The 22,504-nt window shown below is 34.0% G+C and overlaps 1 protein-coding gene across 1 annotated transcript in view; it reads left to right on the top strand.

The window, feature by feature from the left end:
• LOC117110278 (insulin gene enhancer protein isl-1-like) overlaps positions 1–22,254 on the top strand; it is a 28,832-nt gene extending 6,578 nt beyond the window's left edge. Inside the window, exons 4-6 of the mRNA XM_033252925.1 lie at positions 4,698–4,978; positions 11,984–12,166; positions 19,658–22,254. Coding sequence (XP_033108816.1) covers positions 4,698–4,978; positions 11,984–12,166; positions 19,658–19,792 — 599 coding nt within the window. The 3' untranslated portion in view covers positions 19,793–22,254. The remainder of the gene's footprint in view (positions 1–4,697; positions 4,979–11,983; positions 12,167–19,657) is intronic.
• Positions 22,255–22,504: the final 250 nt, after the last annotated feature.

Genomic DNA, 22,504 nt, shown 5'->3' with positions numbered 1-22,504 from the left:
CAATTGTTTTGTTTTGACATTTATTACTATTTAGTTTCCTACCACACACAGAGTGTGACACTCTTCAGATGAAATTGCATAATGACTAAGATACATGAAAATACATATACATAAACATATATAGGCCTATATATATATATATATATATATATACATATATGCCTAAACCTACCTGTCAGCTATATTATATTAACGTTCAGTATATAAACCTATATGTAATATGTATGCCTACATAAAGTGGATACAGTCATCACTTTATTAAACCACATAGGCCTAATTGTGTCCTTCAGTGGAAGTTTACCAGAATTTTAACATAGACCAAGGTAATAAACCAATATCATAACCGAACGATTTTTTTTATACATTGTTTCTACATTACCGACAATAACAATTAAAATTTAACAAACTTTTCTACAAATCAATCGTTAGGTTAACTAATTATTAAACATGCAATGATTCGAAAACTGCGGTTGCATTTTTTCTACGGTATTTTAGTGGTGGATGTGAAATGTAAATGTCGTGAGCTCAAAGTTCTTCGCAAAATTAATGCGTTATACTAGATGCCTTCCGAGCTTACTCACTCTGCTTTAATTTATGCATTTATTTTTAGCTCACGTTACAGTGATCGTTGTAAAAACACGGGACATATGAAATACGAGTTAAAATTTGTTCATCGTAGGCCTATAGGACTAAACAATCATAATTTTTTCTACTTTAAATCAACATTTATTCTATCTATACTAGCCTATTATGTATTTTTTTTTTTTATTTTTTTTATTTTTTTTTGCGTTCGTTTGTTTGTATATTATAATAAAGTGGCCCAGGACCAAGTCTCTCCTAAATATGCCTCATGCTTGAAATTATATTTTACAGTTCAATAATCTCACATCTAGGCCTACGCAAAACCCATCATGTAGGCTTATTAATTTACGCGCAAAATTTCCGGCCAGATCAGACTACCACCAGTAGGGGTAGTCCAGGATGTTGTCACCAACGTCATATAATTTCACATAAAATTACCAAGAATTGGCGATAAATAATGAAGATGTAGTATTACAAAATCCATCAACTTGTGTTGAGTTAATTACCCTTAGAAGATTCATATTTCAGAATTTAATATAGCAAAAACTGACGAATCGTCTGATTTTTTCCCCGTGCGCGCTAATAATCAGTCGATTGAATCCGATAAAACCATTTTAAGGACATATATGATGTTAAAGCGGCCCTCTTCTGACATGTCACTGAATTTCTTATTTGGTTCACGATTTTTGTTTTTTTAATTATCTACAGCGATTGAATACAAAGATTTTTTTTGTAATTAGCGCTCTATTGCAGCGCTTATAGTAATTGCGATACGCACTCACTGACAGAAAACTACGTGCAAAAGGTTTGTACTGAATATTCCTAGGTAATCTCGTCTAGGACGTGAGCTGGTGTTGTATATGGGATCGATGGCTGCTCAAATTTGTCTTCCGAACGTCTTTATTTGAACCGTTGAACAACATGCCAATCGTAAATCAATAACAAACAAAACAAATAAAACGGATTTTAAATACTTAAGATTCAATGAGATATCGAATATAGTATTATAAATATTGAAAATCCAAACACATCAGGTTGGTGCAGATAGAGCCTAGAGCTAATGGTGATAATTATTATAATGATGATAATGACAATAATAATGATGATTATATTACCTTTTGCAATAATAAATGTAGTAACTATAAATGCAGTCACTGTAAAATCTCATCTCCACAAATCACGTCGATTTCTCTTTCTTTCCTCTCTCTACGCAGACATGCGTAAAGTCGGCTGTTTAACAATGCATACCATCACGTCTCAGTGTGAAAACGATGGATAAACGATACTATTAAAATCTTACAACATTTCTTACAATTCAAGATTCAAGAACTCCACGGCTAGGTGTTCCTGATAATGGTGCAATATTAATACATATATCTTGCAGATTTATAACGCGCCAATTTGTCGACATCACATGTCCTTCGAAAATTGACGTTGTGACCTACGACTGGATACGAAGCGCGCGACCGAACACTGTAAAACTTTTGATGACCTTATACCATCCATGCTTATATCGCTCTTATGAGCTCGATTTGTATTCATGAAACAAATCAGTATTATGCAAATTTAATTAAATATTTGAAAAAAAAAACAGTTTGAAATTGAGATAAAGTAATTTAATTGACATTAAATTGTACATGCGTTTGACCTGTTAAGTCCATGGTTCATAGCACTATATTTAAATCCGGTTGACAATAATAAAGTTATCATTATTCTACTCCTAGTAACAGAAACACTTTACTTATGTTATGACATTAAGTTATACATTGGATTAACTACTAAGAAGGTGGTTATGTGTTGTAGAAATAGGCCTTGGAGGTTCTAGTAGTAAGTAGTGTAGCGTAGCCGTCGCAGTAGCAGTATAGTAGTACTGTGACGGCAGCAGCATCTATGATAGCAGTAGCCCTAGTAGAGGCCTATAGTTACACATACCCTAGGCTATAGTTATACATTTAGTAATCAGTATGAACATTCCAAGAACAAGACCCTTCCTGTATATGAGTCCCCCATTACATGTTTACGCCACAAATAACAGGTTCGTCTGCTTCGTCTTTAGATTATGTTTAATTTCATTACGATGATTTAGTCGCACTTCTGCAGGCTACCATTTACGTTTGTCGGTATTTTTGTAGTTGACTGATTATTCCGCGTCTTATTTGTACCTATCGTTGTCTTGATTGAGGTAGACAGCCGATTTGTACGCGAATGGTGCGGATCGATCGTGGATAGGAGCCTAGGGCAATGCAGTGGTGATGTAGCTTGCGCGTGTTGTCACGAACGTACCATCTCGCTTTGAATAAATTGCCTCTGTATTGCTTTGCCTTTAACATGAGGCTTGATGCCTGTGATGCGTTCATGTGACTCAAACAGAGCAAAAAGTGTCATGATAAAAGTGGAGAAAGATGGAACGCAGGATGTTAACACTTATGGACATTTTGTAAGCGTTTTTAACGTTAGTGAGGACACAATAAAACGCGTAATGGTGCGCATATAAAAGGCGTTATCATCCGCACCAAAACACTTTTGTCATAAGGCCTTCTATGACTTTATTTTCGAGGCCAATTGCCTGGAGTTTTTCTTTTTCTCACTGAACCTCAAAATGTAGCTTAACCCCTTCAGTCAACAATTTCTGACTGCTAAATTCATTCGAATAGGGTATTTCTGCACCTTTTCAGTAAAATTTTTCTAAGATTCAAGCTCAATTGGTCTTTCTTTTATTCGTTATGGAAAATTTGTCTTGGAAAACCATTATAGGCATAGGCCTAAACCGTGAGACAGTTTTGTCATGCAAGAACAGGACTGAAATCCGTAAAGAAATGATCTTGTAATTGAACTTTGTTCTTCCTGGCAGAGTACTGTAGGCCTATTTGAATGCATAAACTTAGGCTTACCCTAGTTCTACTAATAATGCCACCGGCTTCAATCGGTCCGTTTTATAGTGTTTATTCTTTTGGTAACCGTAATCAAAGAAGTGATAAATCATTGTGAGTTCTGCAACTTCTGAGGTATTGGTCGGCTCAAATATAGACTCGGGCCGACACAGCTCTGTCTAAAATATCTATTTTAAAATGGATTAGGCTTAAGAATAATTAATACCAACAGACCTTATGATATAAAATAAAATATCATTGGCCTTGTGCCTAAATATTAAATAAAATAAAATAAATAAATAAAAATATAATATAATAATAATTTCATATAGCAAACATATGGATGAACTAATTTTGGTTGGTTTAGTATTATTATTAGTCATGTACGTGTTTTATTGAGGCTGAAAGCCGTAGGGCTGCAGCCTACCTGGACTGAATCATGTTGTAAGCCTGTGTGGCCTGCTAATACTGAGCATGCTTGTCTATGTAGCCTAATATGAAGTTCACAGATACTAATATTTAAATACAAATCCATATGGTTTTAAGTTTTTATGATTATTATTATCTTTCATTTTTCATAACATAATCGGCTTATTGTTCTGCTAGAATTTAAGATCATTCCGTAGTTTGAGATTTAAAGAGAAAGTGGCACGGAATGATATAATAATGTTCATTCAGATTCATTGTTAATTTTACGTCTTTACCTCATTTTGGTAAAGCCTGCATTCGATGCGTGTTGGAAATATAAACATCACGAACCCATCAAGCTTGTGATTGGCTGTTTATTTAAAAGTTTAGCCTCATTTACATAAAATGCACCTTGTTTGAAATTTACGCGCATAATATACGTGAATACACGAGACAAGCGCTTTAATATTGCATACATCTTAATTAATAAACATATCAATCGCAAGGTTCTGCCAAATTACAACAGCATATGGTGTATATAATTCGATATGAGTTAGTTCTCCGTTGCGATACAACGTATTCAAATCTAATACTGTTTAGTGTTTGATTTAAAACCAAATCGTGTGCAATCAATTACAGCCCTATGGTAAATTAAAGATAGACCTTTAATAATAAATATGTTAACCAATCTCCAGCAGGAAACATTTGGCACCAACTAAACGGAATAATAATAATTTAATACCTGTAGGTCTAAGCTTTATGATATTATTGATAATAATAGTAATTGATGGCCATAATAATTGTCAATTATGATTTCTTGCTTTTGTTTTTGTTTAGCTACGCATACCAATAGTACTCAAAATCGTTCGTCCGGACGAAGCCACAAATCAGATGGCAAAACTACAAGGGTCCGAACGGTTCTCAACGAAAAACAACTCCATACCCTTAGGACGTGTTATGCGGCCAACCCACGACCAGACGCGCTCATGAAGGAACAGTTAGTAGAGATGACAGCATTGAGTCCACGCGTAATTCGTGTCTGGTTTCAGAATAAAAGATGCAAAGACAAAAAACGCACAATTTTGGTTCAAAATTTACAAGACCAACAAAACAAACAGGTAAGAAAGTTTAGAAGTCTAGTTAACTGACCATTAATAAAGTCTTATAAACACGTAAAGATTACTCAGTTCTCGATAGGCATTGTTTATGTGGAGTCGCCCAACCTCCTTGACGAGTGCGTATACGTTGTAAGTATACAGTACTGAACAAGTGATGTGTTACGCCAATAGCACTGCGATACGATAGAGAGGAAGCCGAAATAATTGAGGTGGGGGTCAGATTTTGTTTTTGTGAGACAGGACGTAATTTCTTTTTTACTTGAGTTACCGCACATCTCTATAGGCCAACCACCCGAATATCGCATATTTCTGAGATGGAAGCATCATTCTTCCGACTGCCAGTAATAACCTGTCTTTCAAGAAACGTCATGGAGAAACGACTTCGTTTTGTTAGATGTGCACAAAACACGAGGTGTGAAACGCGGGGCTTTATCCGCTTACACACCCGGGCTGTTTTAAATCCCCTATTGCCACAGCCGAGGTGGCAAAAACGAACAACCGACTGATTCCCTCGGCTAGTGAGCACGGGCTAAGCCTGATAAATTAACGAGCTTCTCGCCTAGTTAATTCAATCAAATATGTTGATGAAGAGAGAAAGACAGTTTGTTTTGTTGTGGATGAACACAAATAGGATTTGATTAGAGCGCGCCCGGCTATTATTGTAACAAGTCGTCATGTCAAGTGCACGGCCATTTTAGAAAATTAGCACGTCATTCATGAGACAATGTCCTTTATTTGCACTATTATCGTCTGCCCAGCTCAGCTATATCGGTCGTCTGACCAGATATCTTGCAGACGACATCAACACACTAAAATTAGCTAATGTTTTGTAACGTACAATTTAAGAAATCGTGAGAAGAGTAATCGTTTTGCCACCAAACCAAAGCAGTGATATAACAGTGATAATATGCTTATACCGATCATAAATAATAACATGCAAGCAAATACATTACCATGCCGTGAGGATATTGATTATTGATTATTGATTACTTATTAATAAATAATTTACAATGATATGAAAGGTATATTAGCTTAGTTGCTATGTTGATTTTAATATCTCTATTTTAAGATAGGCCTATAAATGGCAATAAAATAATAAACTTGGTGATGCTTAATTAAGTAATTAAATAGAAAATAACCATAAATGATGAAAGATTACAATTTTGATGATGATGATTATTGTGATGTTAAGTACAAATATTAAAAACAGGCCTACTATTATTATATAGGCCTAATATTTCAAATGTAATCACCTCCAAATAAAAGACCTATAATAGTATCAATGTCATACAGACCTAATTTGAAACATATAAATCAGTAGACCTACACCAGAATGCTCAATTACCGTACTTATTGATGGGGGCCAATTAAAATATTGTAATGGTTTATTACATTTGACCTGCGGGCGCCATTTAAGAGGACCCTAGCATATAAGGCTATGGATAACAAGAATCTTAAAACAAATCTAATGCCGAAAAATATAAGCGGTAACAAATTATGTGTATGTAAAGTTTAATTAATGTTGTGTACAACGTTCGACAAAATCGCAATCACAACAAGGCCTTCTAATTACAGTTTTGATAGGTTTTCGATAGTCGTATATCATTTCATATGAATTATGATATTACTGAAATGATTGCCAATGAATATTCTTGTTTTCCTTGCTATTGAAATAATAAGGACAACATGAGAAAATATTGGATCGGTTTATCACAGCATTGTGCAGCAACGACAGACGGACAACTAAAATATAGGACTATCTCACCATATTAATCGTAATCGCAGTTGATTTTGCATGGATCGGTGATCATTCATAATCATAATATCAAAATAGTGTGAAATTTATAAATGATTAGGCCTACTCCGTGATTACCCAATTCTAATCTCTCGTAATTTTTGTTTTAATCGTGGAGATTAAAAAGGCGTGTCAAGCCATGTGCAGTTTGAATTAAGGCGCCATTCGAGCGAACCGCGCTGGTTCTACGCAAGGTCTGTGCTAGAACGAATAGACGTGGTTACCATTCGAAAGGCATTCACATGGGCATAGACCGCAACCTGTTACTATACGTATTCGTACAGTTACAACCCAATAACAAAAGCATATACTCAAACATACTATACAGTGTAAAACACAACCGGCACGGTTCTTGGTGTGTGCCTTTTTTTTCTGTTTACATTGTCAACACGGAGACAAAAGAAAAACGTCTGTTCCCTGGCTAGGCCTTGCTGATGTATCGCAGTTCATAAGTCAGCTTTAGTCACAACTTTAACCATCGCTACTACTACTAGCAGTCCTTAGAAATACATTCATTCGATAATTATTAAGCAATGATGTAAGGCTTTGACCTATCCTTTCATCGGGCCTACTTAGCACTTGTACATAAACATCAGAGGTGGCGAGCAGTATATTAGCGCATGAAGTCGTAATTCGTATAAATCGGGTGCATCTCATCTATATTGGGTAGCCAACAAGCTCAGATACTCTATACAAAATAATATCCATTAATAATTAATACAATGAATTATAATAACTGTGAGTATTATCGTGTTTATTAGGACTTAATATACAGTAATTAAATAAATTTTATTTTATCTACGCGTAGTGGCACGTAAGTTATAATTAGTGAACCGTAGCGCATGGGTGTGGGTTATTATGTGCATTAAATATATCGAAGGGTACATAACTGCCTTGGTTATTTTACGGTGCGTTTAAATTAACCACATGTTATTACAACGCGGCACAAGTCCACTTTAAGTCCGGATGGATTAAAATACAAGAATTACAGAATAACACTGAAATACGAGAATAAGATAATTTTTTTTTAATGTAGCGCAGTAGCGTATAAGCGCGTATGCCCGTCACAAACAAGCACGGCACTGGAAGAAGCTAGCGATGACTACAGTGAACCGCCGGGGATATCGGCTCAACTTGGCTTAGGCTCTGCTGTTATCAGCTGCAGCGAGACAGTTTGGTTTTAGAAGTCGGCTATTAATTGTTTATTTATACATAATGGTTGCGGGTGGTAGACGTTGAGATACTCAACAGGAGTCCTTGTCAAGATGTTGTGCTTTATCGAATCCCTAAACACTCATAATTCCGACTTCTACCTTATGGAGGGCTGTAGATAAATAAAGCGCGCATTATTGGCAAACGATCCAATTGGTCACAGCGTCCTCCTAAAGATGCTTTTTCACGAGTACGACGTGTTAGCTGCGCGTACATCAATTTTAACGATTAACGAGTGCGTATAGAAATTAAAATGAGTTACTAGTAGAGTGTTACAGCCAATCATTGGTGGAGAGTTCAGGATGGTTACATTTCAACCATCATAGATAGATGAAAGCGGGCTCGGCATTAATGATGACGTTAATGAGAGAAATACTTTACGGCCACGATTTTTTTTTGTGTGTGTGAATTGTACCGTAGGTTACATTTCAGTGTAAAATCGACCTTTTTTCGTTTATTCAACGTTCAAATAGCAGCCCTGTTTTCTTTGTCCAGTCAGAAATCTTCACATATATGAATTATTAATTTCATTTAATTTCGTGATTGAAATATATTTCTTACTTTTCTCTTGTGCGTAGCCTATAGGAAGTATTCGTTTACGACGATCACATCTAGTAAATGTAGGTCTCTTAGTGATCTATAAATCTAGGAGCTAAAATAAGTGTACAATAATGATATTAATACAGTAAACACTATAAATTTAAATTTTATCCAGGTATGTCGACTCTTCAAAACTTCGTTTGTGCATGCGATTATCATCGGTTTAAAATTGATGTGTTTTCTTTTATAATATGTGCATAGGCCCAGCCTACAATATAATAACAAAAAATATTAACAAATAATGATGCTAGCACGATGTTTAAGTGTTTGTTAGATAATTTTAATTCTAATAATAATATAATTTAATAATACTTCAAAAGAATTGACATGCTTTTTAATCGTCGCATTTTAAACCAATCAATGAAAACGAATCAAGTAGTGTACTGTATAAGCCGAAATAATGATTAATATAAATTTTGATTTCACTCAGTGAGTTGGAACTAGTAGCAGTTAGATAATGATACGGCACTAGTTTATTAATTTAAACATTTCTTTAGAATGCCTAGTTTGTAGCTAACTATTTTAACGAGTTTATTTAAGTGTCGGTGTAGTTCTTACGTTTTGTTGTCAGCTAGTTGAGCCACTTATTTTTCTCCGAAAGCTCAAAACCGTGCCTTTGTTTGCACACATGTTCGTCTGTTCAAATCGTGTATCACTCGAAATGTCTTCATATTCGTGTTATTAGCCGTATTTTCTCGAGGATGCTTTTGTTGCAAGATGAAGACAGGGGAGAAACGCATGCACGATGTAAATAAGAGAACGTGAAACCTACTAAGCAGCGCTTTGATCCGACTGAAATCGACTCATAAACCACGACAATAACAAATTGCTTTCTCTGTTCCGAATTTCTCTGACATGTGTCGTCTGAATCGCGTTTGATGACACTTTTGGCGCGAAGCAGTTTCAGTAATTTGTGTTAAATATATCCAAGGGACGTTTTGGCTTCGGCCACGAAGGCAATTTTAATCGGTTTTAACATCCTGCAGTAGGCTGGGAAATCGTTAATCAGAGAATTAATCCATTACACTGTTCTGCTGTTGGATTTTTACAAATGGCAACAGAATGGGGAAGAGGCAGTTTGCAAAATTCGTCTGACGAAAATAAATTACCGACGTTATTTTCTCCGTTCATTCATATATTTAGCTCTATTCAGAGAATAAAAGAACGTATTCGTGATAAACACAGTGCGAGACTTCGAGAATTGTAAGAGCCCTATATAGGCCTTGGCCTTCATGAATCGGTCAAACACGAACGAATTGGAGCAAAAAGACGATTTTTAACCCCAGGACTTACCCGTATACTAGTGGACTTTTCAAAATCGTAAGAGTTATTAAAAACACTCGAGTAAACGTATTTTATTCTAATGCGACGATAATGACAGCACGTTCGGGTAGGAAACTATAACACAAGAGGCAAACAAATATAACAATCGCAACTGGATATCACCGATCGATACGTTTTCCCGTAGGTCAGACCACTTATTAATTTATCCTCATCATATTTAATGAGAACATGAAGGGGAATTTGAAACACTGACGGCCACCGGAAAGATGAAAAAAATGCTTATAAATAATCCTATATCTACAAAGTGCTTAAAAATCTATATTGTACAACCTATCGTGCTTAAGCCATATGCCAATCCCAATATAAATAACGCCACACGTAGAAGTCCGGACGTATTAAACAGCATTTTATTCTATTAAAAAAATCATATGAACTACACAAATAAGCCTTAAAACATAATTATTATAAATAATAGGCCTACATGTTAAATACCGTATATGCCAAACGTAGAAATAAATGACTTTCCTACGGCTGGGGTCACATCGGCTTGTGTATCATAGGCCAATTTGGGATTGGGATGAGACTAGGGTTATCCATAGTTTAGTAAGGATTGAAAAAAAAATGCCCGAAACAACAGCGCTCATAATGAAATGAGATGCCCAACAATTAAACATCGAAACATGAACAAGCGGTATCCTATCATTTGTTATTCTTGTATCTATTTTCCCCTCGAAATCCTCGGGTTACCAACAAATTTCGTATATTGAGAAATTTTAATTTGTCATACATGGCATATATTTAAGCAACTGTTCGAAAGAAAATTAACTCCTTGTCCATCAAATATACAGACTGCAAACAAGGCTCGGGAGATTATTTATTCAACTGTCAGCCAATATTACGCTGCAAGCGGTACCGCTCTCACTCGTTATATTCTCGTTTGGATCTCCAATATAACTCGTCGTGACGAGTTACGCTGACGCGTTATTGTATTCGCGCTACACGATGTTAGATGCGTTTATACAACACTTTGATTATGAATCTAACGCGATATCATTTTTGGTGGTAAATTGAGAGAAACAAATGATAGGAATTAAGTTAGACATTCTGTTATTTATTAATATTAACAAGTCTGAATTGGCAGCATGATACAATATTTAGGCTATTTTTTCTTGTAAAAGAAAATATAGCCAGCCATAGGTCTTGACTATAGGCATACGTTCAAGTTTAAACCCAAAACAAAATTGCAGTATGATGACACAAAATTAACACAATGCGTCATCATTTTTGATAATAACATGAACTTTGTCAAAGACGACAAGATAATAGATAGATACGAAAACCATCAATACGTCTATCTCTGTTGATAAAGCGACTCATTGTCTGATTAAACCGTTTAGATGTTTTCCAGTTGACGCATTAAATGCGTCAAACTCCGAATATTTTTAAACAGCTACGAGATAGGAACGTACAATTTTATCATCCCGAGACAACAAAGCGATATCACTACCAATTAAGATTCGATCCTTGTCCGAGAACAAAAAAAAAGTATCAGTGACGCAATAATGTCGATATCATTTACCAAGTTTTGCGACGCGAAAGTATTGTTAATCTCCAGATAGAAGATAGGCCCAACGCAATTAAAACGCAACATCAAAAATATAACGCGATTAAAACGCAGCCTATCTTGACAGATGAGATGATAACACGACAATGGCGATCATGTATTTGGAGGGGTTTTTTTCTTTGATACGGTAATTCCGTACGGCTGTTACTTGTTTTATTCGATCAGGGAGAGTTTATGAATATTGTAATGTACATCCTTGATTCGATGAACGCAAGTCTCGGATAGTTTCCCGATAGAGGATAGTATTAATAAGTTTAATACTGAGCCTTTATTGTGTCAGTTTACTGTACCAAGTCCTCATTGTATCGGTGGTGACTATATATTATATATATTATTATTTTGTATATGCATATATTATTCAAATTAGGTTTGCTGCGCCGCGTGAATACAATATAGGCCTAAACAAATTAAAACAAAGGAATTGTTAAGATTCCATAAGGTTAAGAAACTTTTGAAGAACTATGCTTGATACGATATTTATCTTTTATAGGACGCAAATAGGAGGATGCAAAACTTTAACGGCGTACCAATGGTAGCATCGAGTCCCGTGCGGCACGACACACAGCTTCAAGGCAACCAGGTCGAAGTTCAAAGCTACCAGCCACCATGGAAGGCACTTACAGATTTTACAATGAATAACGATCTGGATCACCAACCCCCTTTCCAACAATTGGTAAGTTGTTGACGTCATATATTTTTTTTTAAATGATGTCATAGTTATGATACTTGTAATTATTTGAGTTTTATTAGCGGAGAATGTTTTTCTTTTGGAATAATACGATGAGTAAGAATAACATCATCAAACTGTCGCCGGTTCTACGACCTAGTCACGTGCATCTACGCACATGACGCGCTCATTATCTACATTTAAGTGCCGCTCTCCCGTGATTTTAAGTGGGCCTGGTTGACTCTTATGTGCTCTGATGTCATTCACATTTATGTAGTCAGCTCTAGTTTCGGTTTTCGCTACATTTCCACCGTCCAATAACACCCATGATCCAAGTGGTGACATCGAAATTAATTCAAAAGAGCCAATAATACAATGGATTTTCTGGCAACAAATGTTAAGACTATTTTTAATTCGCGGCACATTCAGTATTCAAAGATAATTGTGTTCTCTCGTATGATAACTCATTTGTCGTTAATACGTGATTGGTGTATATACGCACGGACACATACTAATGAAAAGCTTAATCTTGAGTTAAGACATCGCCTTGGCCCAAAATCCTCCGCCTATAGTGTCCTTTATCCTGAAACGATATTAGGCCTAAGTATTCATTTATAAGACATCAAAAAATAAAGTCGTTAGATGATTTAATCAATACAGTGACATATGCTGTCTATTTTTCATCGTCATATCTTGGTTAGGCCTATATAATGCGTTTTAAATCTGTGACACTGTAACGAGTACCTTTACGTAGTAACGATATTCGTTAAACGCACTCGTTATGCGTTACCCAACACGTATTTTCCGAAAGTTTGATCTTATTGGCAGAAAGAAATTTGATATCGAATGATGAAAGGATCAATTGTAAATATTGATTTTCATTGTTAGGCTTTTATGTCAAGGTACCATTACATGGAATAAATATTATAAATGAACATCATTGAGATCCAATGCAAAGCGTGATGAATATTCATGACACTGAGGAATGAATATTCATGATTATTTATGAATGCTAATGATATAAACAATACAAGTACAATACGGTAATTGACATATAAACCAACTAAAGTCAACACTGTGACCAAATACAATGCATATTTATGAATTAATAAAATATAATGAATGTAATGATGTTTACGGTATAGTAGTAGTATGGTAGTTTTTAATATACATGGATATACTGTAAATGTTATTTATAATATTTATGTATTTAGGCACATGAGGATGATTGTCAATGAGCGAATATAGAACTGTCTACGTAGCGTGGACGAATAAATTATTCCCCCTCATGGTATAGGCCTAAATAAGCGGCAATCCATTACATAAATACAGCACATCACAGATGAATAGACACCTGGTGACGGTGCGAATTGGTTGTTGGTACACCGGGACACAATACCCCACAAACACTTCAGAATCGTATCGTACTCTTTATATTACACTGATTCATCATAAAACTAACGATTTAAAAGTCCCAGCCAAAGGATGAGGTAATGGATTCCGCAGTGTCAAACTATGGTCAAACAAACTTAACACGTAATGGAATTACCATCAAGACGATGAGATATTGTATAACCATGCTAATTATAATAGGCCTATGAATTGCTATTAACACCTAGAATGACTGTAGGCCCTACCAGTATAACTCTAGAATATGAAATTATAGCACCGAAAACTTGCTCAGTAATAATTTTAATTGACTCAAAAACCAATGTTAGTAACAACAATTTTATATGTTTAATTGTTAACAGGTTATATAAATTAATATGAACACATAAGTTACGATTATAGGCCTATTCATAAATGATTTTGTACGCATGAATATGAGACCGACAAAATCCTACAGCGATGATTTTTTAATAGCAATACAACAACCAGCCATATAATAACGATAAAGAAATGATAATTACACGATATGTTATGATGTCTTCTAGAACTGCCGTACTGTTCTGATTTTATAACCCGCTATTAATTTACATGAAGATTATAAATCCAATAAATTATTACTCATTGCGACACAATAGCCGTCGACTAACTCAAAGACTTGGGACAGAATCAAGAAAAATATTTCGTACAAATTACTAAATAATCTCTGTGACAATGCAGTCTAGTAGTAATATGAATGAGGACACATCAAAGGTAACGGTTTAACGAGTTTCTTTTAAATCTGGGGAAAAATCAGTCATGCACTATTTTCATAATACAACTCGCAGCATATCTCACTGCCTTAGCCTCGGGCAGGTATTTTTGCCTAATAATCGACAACATCAAATTCTTAATATATTCGCCAGTTTGTGATTATAAGCGATGAAACGTAGTTAGAAGGAGGAAGGATAATAAAAACATCAACCCATTTACTGCACACGTCTTCATATATTGTGTACGAATTAACACGGATATAATAGCATAAGAGACTAATCGCTCCACACGGTGACTGAATTGACGCATACTCATAACATATCATTGATGACAACAAATATGCATATTAAAAAATAAAATCATTTTAATAAATAATATATATAAATATACGCTTACGATGAGAATAATATTGGTGTACGCTTTGATTTAAAATAATTAAAATAATATATAGGCCTAGCCCGATTAGAAATTAATAACAGTAACCAAGGAGAGATGTCCCTATGGCGTATACATCATTGTTATAACATAAATCTTGTATAACAACAGCAATAATAATAATTACGGATACTGAATTATTTAATATAAAGTAAATAATTTTAGAAACACTTTCTTTCATAGGAGGACTTGTATTTATTTATTTGTTAATACATCCATTGGTCTATTTATTTAAATTAAACTGGCAGCTTATCTGCATATTATTCAAATCAGTTAGTATTTATACATTTTTTTAAATTTAAGGCTTTTTCAGTAGTAGCTAATTTGCATATTCAGATTCTAATATCGTGTTCTGAACGATTAGCCGTATTCAATTGTCAGATAGAAGCGTTCGTAGATTTATATACGACATTTTCGCTGACGTTTATTTATAATCTGAGGTCGAACTCATTTACATAACAGCTCCTAAATGAATCGCGGTGATGGATACAGACATTTCTAGATATCTCTCAACAATGATGTGGATGATATAACCACAATTTCGTTAGATCTTGCTTAGATTTCGTTAACCCAATAACATTTGCTTTTTGCTGACTGTTTACTTAAGTTGATAAATATGACACTTCTAAATTTGAACATCAATACAAAAGGTGTTAAATAGATAATAATTAAATCCAAAAAATAAGTCTAGAAAACGGAATGTGTTCTACAAGCATCGAAAGGCAATAACACATAATGTGCATTGAGTTAGTGTTAGATGTGGAAGTTTCATACTTATGCCAAAATTAATAATTAATAATTAACTATAATTTTAATGTGTTGCGTAGAATATAATCTGTAGGTTAAATAAATATGTTATTAATTATTTCACCCTATTGTAATTCGCAAAGAGTAATGTTTATTTCATGGTTTGTTTGTTGCACAAATATGTAAGCCTGACCTAAAACAAAGATACGTGTCGTAAGATACGACCAATACAGTCGTGTAAATCTTTTAAATATGTTAATTGTTATGGCCTTTGTGACAGTGTTAAGTTTTTGTTATTTTCAAATGAGATTGATAGATATTATTATTAATTGTTGTAAACCATTTTATTGTATTTTTATTTTTGTGTATTTGAATATCAATTATTGTGTGCTCTCCCAAGGGAGGTTAATGAATTTTGAATTTTAATTTAAAGAAAAAATTGTGTGATTAAAAATTTAATATTCACACAAGCGCATATATTATGCCTATTATATTATTATTATTATTATTATTATTATTATTATTTTACCTATAAATATTATTATTATTGGGCCTATTGTTTTTTGTTAATTATTTAATATTTGTATTATTATATTTATATTGCTATTATTAATGTTAATGTATTTTTTTACCATTTGCATTATATTTTAATACGGTATTATTTGGCCTATAAATAATAATTTTAATTTATTTTATATTAAGCCTATAAATAGGCCTATTTTCAATATTATAATAATTATTACTAGTGTTCTAATTGCTATTGTTTCTATATAGTTATTTACATTTCACCTAAACACAATAATACCAAATATATGAGTGTTTAAAATTAAGTTTGTGGCTACACAAAGGGAAATCAGCTCTGGGTTCAGCTCTTACGTTTGGATTCTTTGAATTTGTAACATCCTGGTTTCCAAATGATAACAATACTTAATTTTTAACTAAAGGCTTGATATTTTATTCAAAAAATAATAAATTATTAGGCATAATTATTTCTAAATATAGGCACTTCAAACGCACGCCTATTTAAATTAGATTGAATTCTTGAAAAAAAAAGCGACTCATTTAGCAATCGATTTTTATATATATTAGGTCGCATTGTTTTTCCATTTAATCCATGCAACACTTGGGATGCAGTATTTCAGTCAGCCTTATCATAAATTTAACAACAACGTCAGAAGATTAATTAAGACTGTGTCGTACGGTTTTTAAGAGATAAATATTGTGCGAAAACAGCATGTTTTGTGTTATGAACACCGACAGAATATCAAATCCCCTTAACATTAGACACTACCGGCAGATAAATAAACATGTTCCAATTATGTAACAATAACATTATTATAATACCTATTGGCGTTAGAGCTAGTACAACCACTAATCGGATTTATTTGATCCAAAGTTAATCCGGTATTAAATTACTCTTGCTTGATAATTTTACTACGTCAATATGTAGGATTATACGCCACACGAGCCAGTAAATTTCGAAGGGTGAAAAACCCTCAAATAACACAATTTCATTTCGTAGAGTACGCGCTGGAAATTAAATTATTAATATTCATAAAATCCTCCAAAAACTTCAAACAATTTCAACCGTTCAACGACCTGTTTAAATGAAGGAGATTTTTGAACTAATCCGTGTCAGAATAATTAGTTTTTGTATCGGGACTTCTTTTGTTGAGTAATTGGTTCACAAGGTAAACACATACTAGGATATATTTGATATTTAATTTGACTTCGGATCACTTCATTAGTTTACTTTTATCACGTAAAGTCAATGAAACACCAAACTACCGAAAACAAGTTTATTTGTCATTTCCCAGATTGATGTTTTTGTAAGCTAAACTTCGATCCTAACGCCAGGCTGAATATCCGATCGGTAACGACAGCCGCTATATATCCCGGGAGAATCCGCATCGGACGCCGTCGTGTTGTTCGCGCAACAAGACGCTGTGAAGTCTTTACACCCAGCCTAGGTCAAGTCAATATCCCCTGCCCCTGTTCCACTGTCCACGCCGCGAAAATTATCACTTGTACGGTCGATGATGACAAATCGATAACGAACATGGCCTTTGACAGAGCAAACGGCAAAGCATTACCAGTCGTCTGCCAAATCGCTCTCTAATTATGTGCTAAAATATGCACAAATATATCGACATTTTCCCGCGTTGTTTTTCCTATGTTTTCTCATTTTTATGAATATTACCCAAACAGGTTTTATTATTGATTTTCGTTGGTTGCCAATTGAAACATAAAACACTGATTGATTTGGAAGGAAGCCGGATTGGACGCTGCCAACTGCAACCGGGTGGGCATAAGAGAGGACTGAAATTGCTATCAGTGTATTTCAGTCGACAACATTTCAATTATCCAACGCTAATTAATTCGATAATTCACTGGATGCAAACACTCGTATTAATATGCCTACGTGATTATTTACACGTCGTAAACATCAACAAAGTAGATACGGAACCGTTCCTGTTACAAGTGAAAATATCAAAACAAAACTCCGACTAAACACAACGCTGGAACTGAGTACTCGTACTTGCCAGAAATAAATGCAATATTATTAGTCGTATAATAATTAATAGTTGATATTAAATAATAATAATAGCCTGGCATTATATTTACTTCTTATCAACGATATTGATTTAACAGTATACACCACCAACAGTCATACAGCTACATGTGACTACATTAAACTTCTAAACTTTTAGACCTATAGAGAGACCTACGTACGGTATTAAGAGAGGGACACGTTTCAATATCTCATTACATTATATTACAATAGAAATATGATCAAACAAACTCGACGTGTAAATATCCAAAGAATACAATCATTCTGTTCTGCTGCGACTACTGTAAGCAAAATTCTTTTTTTTTTCTTTCGCTCTCTATTGTGGGAGTTGAACCCACTTATTTCAATCTCGAACAAAATAATTTAAGCGCATATATTATATTTAATCAATTTGAAATCGCAATTTGTTACGGTACTTATAAACAATTAGGAAATTTAATTCCAGCAATTTAAGTTTGACCTTATACGGTATTTGTTAATTTCATTTGAGCCTTAATTTGACAGGCCACAAATTTATTTTTAAATTGTTAAATAATGGTGACAAAACATAAGATAGCCTCTCTAAACCTAATATTTTTCAGTTAAAAAATACTCGTAATTCTATGTTAAGAATGAGAATCCAAAAATACTGATATGTGTAAATCACATTCGTTTATCATCTCATGGTGTCATAGTTCCAAAATATTTTCAGGTTCCAATAATTATACCCCCACCCTTGTTAAATAGGCTAGATCTTCTACCACTCATACGTCCACTTTCTGCTTAATTATGCACGATTCACAATATTTCTTTCCGAACCTTAATATATTTCCGAATGCAAATAAACCGTACAAGGTGAAAACGAAGTATCAATCTAAAATGATCGTCCCGGCTAAGTGTAATTGAATGCTGGTTTGAATTGTATCATCCTAAAACGAAGGAAGATGATCTACTAAATTTCACTCGTAATATATCGCATGTCCAGTTTAATATTGACAGTGAGAAGTACTATCTGCGTAATATCGATTACGAATCACCATCAAATAATTTTCCTTATTGGAACACATGTTCCGAGAGTGGAGCAGGCATGTAGCTGCATAATACTAAACTAACAGTGTGTAGTCAACTTTATGTTGGCGTTTCTCGCCTATCAAGACGCGTGTGTGAAAACGAAAACGCATCGCAATTTGTTGTCTAAAAGGTACCGAGGCGGTGGACCGCGAAAGCAATATTTTAAACTTTGACATATTATTATACAAGAGTGTGTCAAGTACGAATATGCCTCTGTACTGATTTTTTATTTATATCAAGAAGTAGGCCTAATCTTACCGCGTACCGGTACCTCATTTGTATTTTTTAAAAGTAGGGTAGTCATATTATGTGTTTAATTCGATGAAGACAGTGTTTAATTCGATGAATACTTTGTATCGTGTAGATTAATAAGAGGCCTATTCATGGTTTTCATTGATTAATTTTTCTATTTATGTTCTATTATGGAGTGTTTGCGGGGCTTGTAAAGTCATTTTTATTAATTACTAATAATTTTGTATTTGGACATGTATGTGAATTTACAGTTGTAGACCAATGAAGTAAATAATATATATATATGGTGTTTTTTTTTGTAGGTGAATTTTTCGGAGAACAATATGAAAGGAGAGGGAAGCGAAGGTCCTCTAAGTTTACCACCAACACCTGACTCAACTGACAGACTAACTCACGGGGGAAGCCAACTGGACCAGTTGTCAGTTGGAAGCGACTAATATCTTCTGCCAGAAACATGGCCATGTGATTCCATATCTGCTATAAACCGAACAGTTTGATTACGCTGAACAAATTTTGCAAAACAAATTTATAATTCGAAGAGAAAAATACGGTACATTTTTATGCGATTTTCTGTGTTTCTGTTGTATGTGGATTATATGATTAGAAGATTTTTGCGACATTCGTGATCACGTGAGATCATGCGTGAACCAGTTTTTTCTCGCCAAGTTTGCAAGGTGAATATTGAATACGATTATACAGTGGCAGCAATTGATCATGCGCAATGTACTTAGTGACTAAAGTGGTTTTTTTTTCGCCTTGGATATTGAACTTTCCAATTTGGTGCTCGTGTTTTGGGAAAGGTAGACGTACAAATACGATTGTAAACATCGATGTAAGAGCGACAAGAATGAGTTCATCAGTCAACGGTGAAGATTACGTCTAAATGATGTGCGAACTGTAGGCCCAACTACATACCGTAGGACTAGACTACCAACAAAATTGTGATACACTCCGGAATGAAGTTATAACCAATGATCCACAACCGGGGGAAACGCGACATTGTATTCGGTACACCAACGCAATACATCTTCAGCATTAATACAGTGTAATTTTTTTTTTTTTTGTAAATGTTATTACTCGTGGTGTGTAATTCATATTAATTCGGTGTGTGTATTACATTACTTCTATGTAGACCTGGTTATAATAATGCCTATCATATATATTTGATATATACATATATAATTGTATATACATCCAACTTGCATGTATATATAGCCTAAATTAATAAAATATTCATTATTATATATATATATAAATTTGTATAGTGTATATACACATATGTATAGTATATATATATACTATACAAAGATATAAATATAGGCAAATATATATACATAACCTGTATATATATATATATACTGTATATATAAATTCCTATATATGTATATATGAATATATATGAAAATGACATAGCTATTATTTCTTGCGAGCATACTCAATTGAGTTCTGTTTCAAATACAATGTTATCATCTGGCCTATTGTATTAATAAGGCCTTGCAAACATTGGTCGAAGGACCTGTAGGCCACATTTCGCATTAGTATGGTATCTCTTTTGTTCTCTAAATCCTCCTTTGGTGCAATTTGTGTGATATTTTAGGTAGAATACGTCAAGGAAAGTATACCGAAACTTTGAGGGGACTGTTATCATATTCGCTCGATTCATCATTACACTCTTAGTTGTTTTGCTTGCGAAATTCAGCTATGATCTGAAGCGTTGGGACATAAGGCAACATGGCTTATTTGAATACAAGAGGATTTTAAATTTCATCTGTGGCCATTGAAAAAAAAAACTATATAAATTATTGTAAATTACAATAACAAATCTGAAAGTTGTATAAGTTGTTTTATTTTCCATTTTAATTACTTTACGTATTGATAAAACGTGGGCATGATCAAATGACCGTGATCATTGTATTAATTACGTTATTTATGCCCAATATGAACTTATTGTTTGTAAAAACATGGTCAGATTTTTAAACATGACGAACAAATTCATGGATTCTCGTATTTCGAGAAATGCAATATTTAGTTTAGTTAAATATTTAAGCTCTCAAAGTTGTTACTATGTTTGTGTATACAATGTTATGTGTATCAGCCCACCATATTGTGAAAATTGTAAATATATTCTTTAAGAATGTTTCACGCAGGCGGTGTTGAAGATCGAAACATACGAATAGGCTACAATCATGAAACCGGGCCTAAACTAGGCCGATATAGAAACCTTAAAATTCTTCACGGCTAGGTTATGTTCGTGGAGATGTATTACTATTACCTTATTTCGATGATTTGTGCAATGTATTAATTCAAAGTTTCAAGAAAATATTCACGGAGTCTAAAGATTTCGAAAATGTACTTTAGATAGGTTTCCACAAGTATCCCCTTTACGGGACATATTGGGATTTTATGCCAGCATAATAGTAATGATTCATTCGATGATTTGCAATTTATTTTACTAATGGAAGAGATTCTTTAGTTAAGGAGATATCATAGTCCAATCTATTGGTACGTTATAATACCCGCAATCTTAGTCTTGGACTGGCAGTCTCGTCTACAAGGGCATTAGGGATCTTACTGTTACGTACCTATAAAACTCTACAGTGTTCACACCAAGTGTTTTTTAATATGGTGCGAATCAACCTCTGATCTTTAAAAATATAGATTTAAATTTTAAAAAAAATACAAAATGTATCTATATAGTCTTTGTTTTTTGTGAAATGATTTTCAAAAGCAGACAATAGTTTACAATTTTAAAAAGATGTTAAAATGTTAACATTTGAATGTATACAATTTTGGTAATACCCAAATACCACCTATTTATTATTGAGAAATACCTAAAAAGATGTTTCGAACGGTTAAGTTCTTGGTCGAATCGAGGAGAATATAAAAGATAAAATTATAATTTCTTGTTGTTTTGCCTTCTTTTGTTGTTGTTTAACATGAGAGAATGTGATGACTTGTGTTGTAATAATACCGTACCTTCTTCCTGTTTTAAAATGCGAACCTTTCTCGATGATGTTGGATTTAACCTACCATCCTCGACACGGGCCACACAAAATGTCAATACACCAGGATTCTTGCAATTGCCGATAATGAGGATTTTTTTCTGTCAAGGAATTGGCGTGTCATACGCACTGCATCCAGTAAAATCT

Source organism: Anneissia japonica, unplaced genomic scaffold, assembly GCF_011630105.1.
Source record: "Anneissia japonica isolate Jap-2015-1 unplaced genomic scaffold, ASM1163010v1 scaffold673_len1821605_cov196, whole genome shotgun sequence".
NCBI lineage: Eukaryota > Metazoa > Echinodermata > Crinoidea > Comatulida > Comatulidae > Anneissia > Anneissia japonica.
Note: the sequence above shows the minus strand (reverse complement) of the source record. Positions and strands in the feature narration are given on the sequence as shown.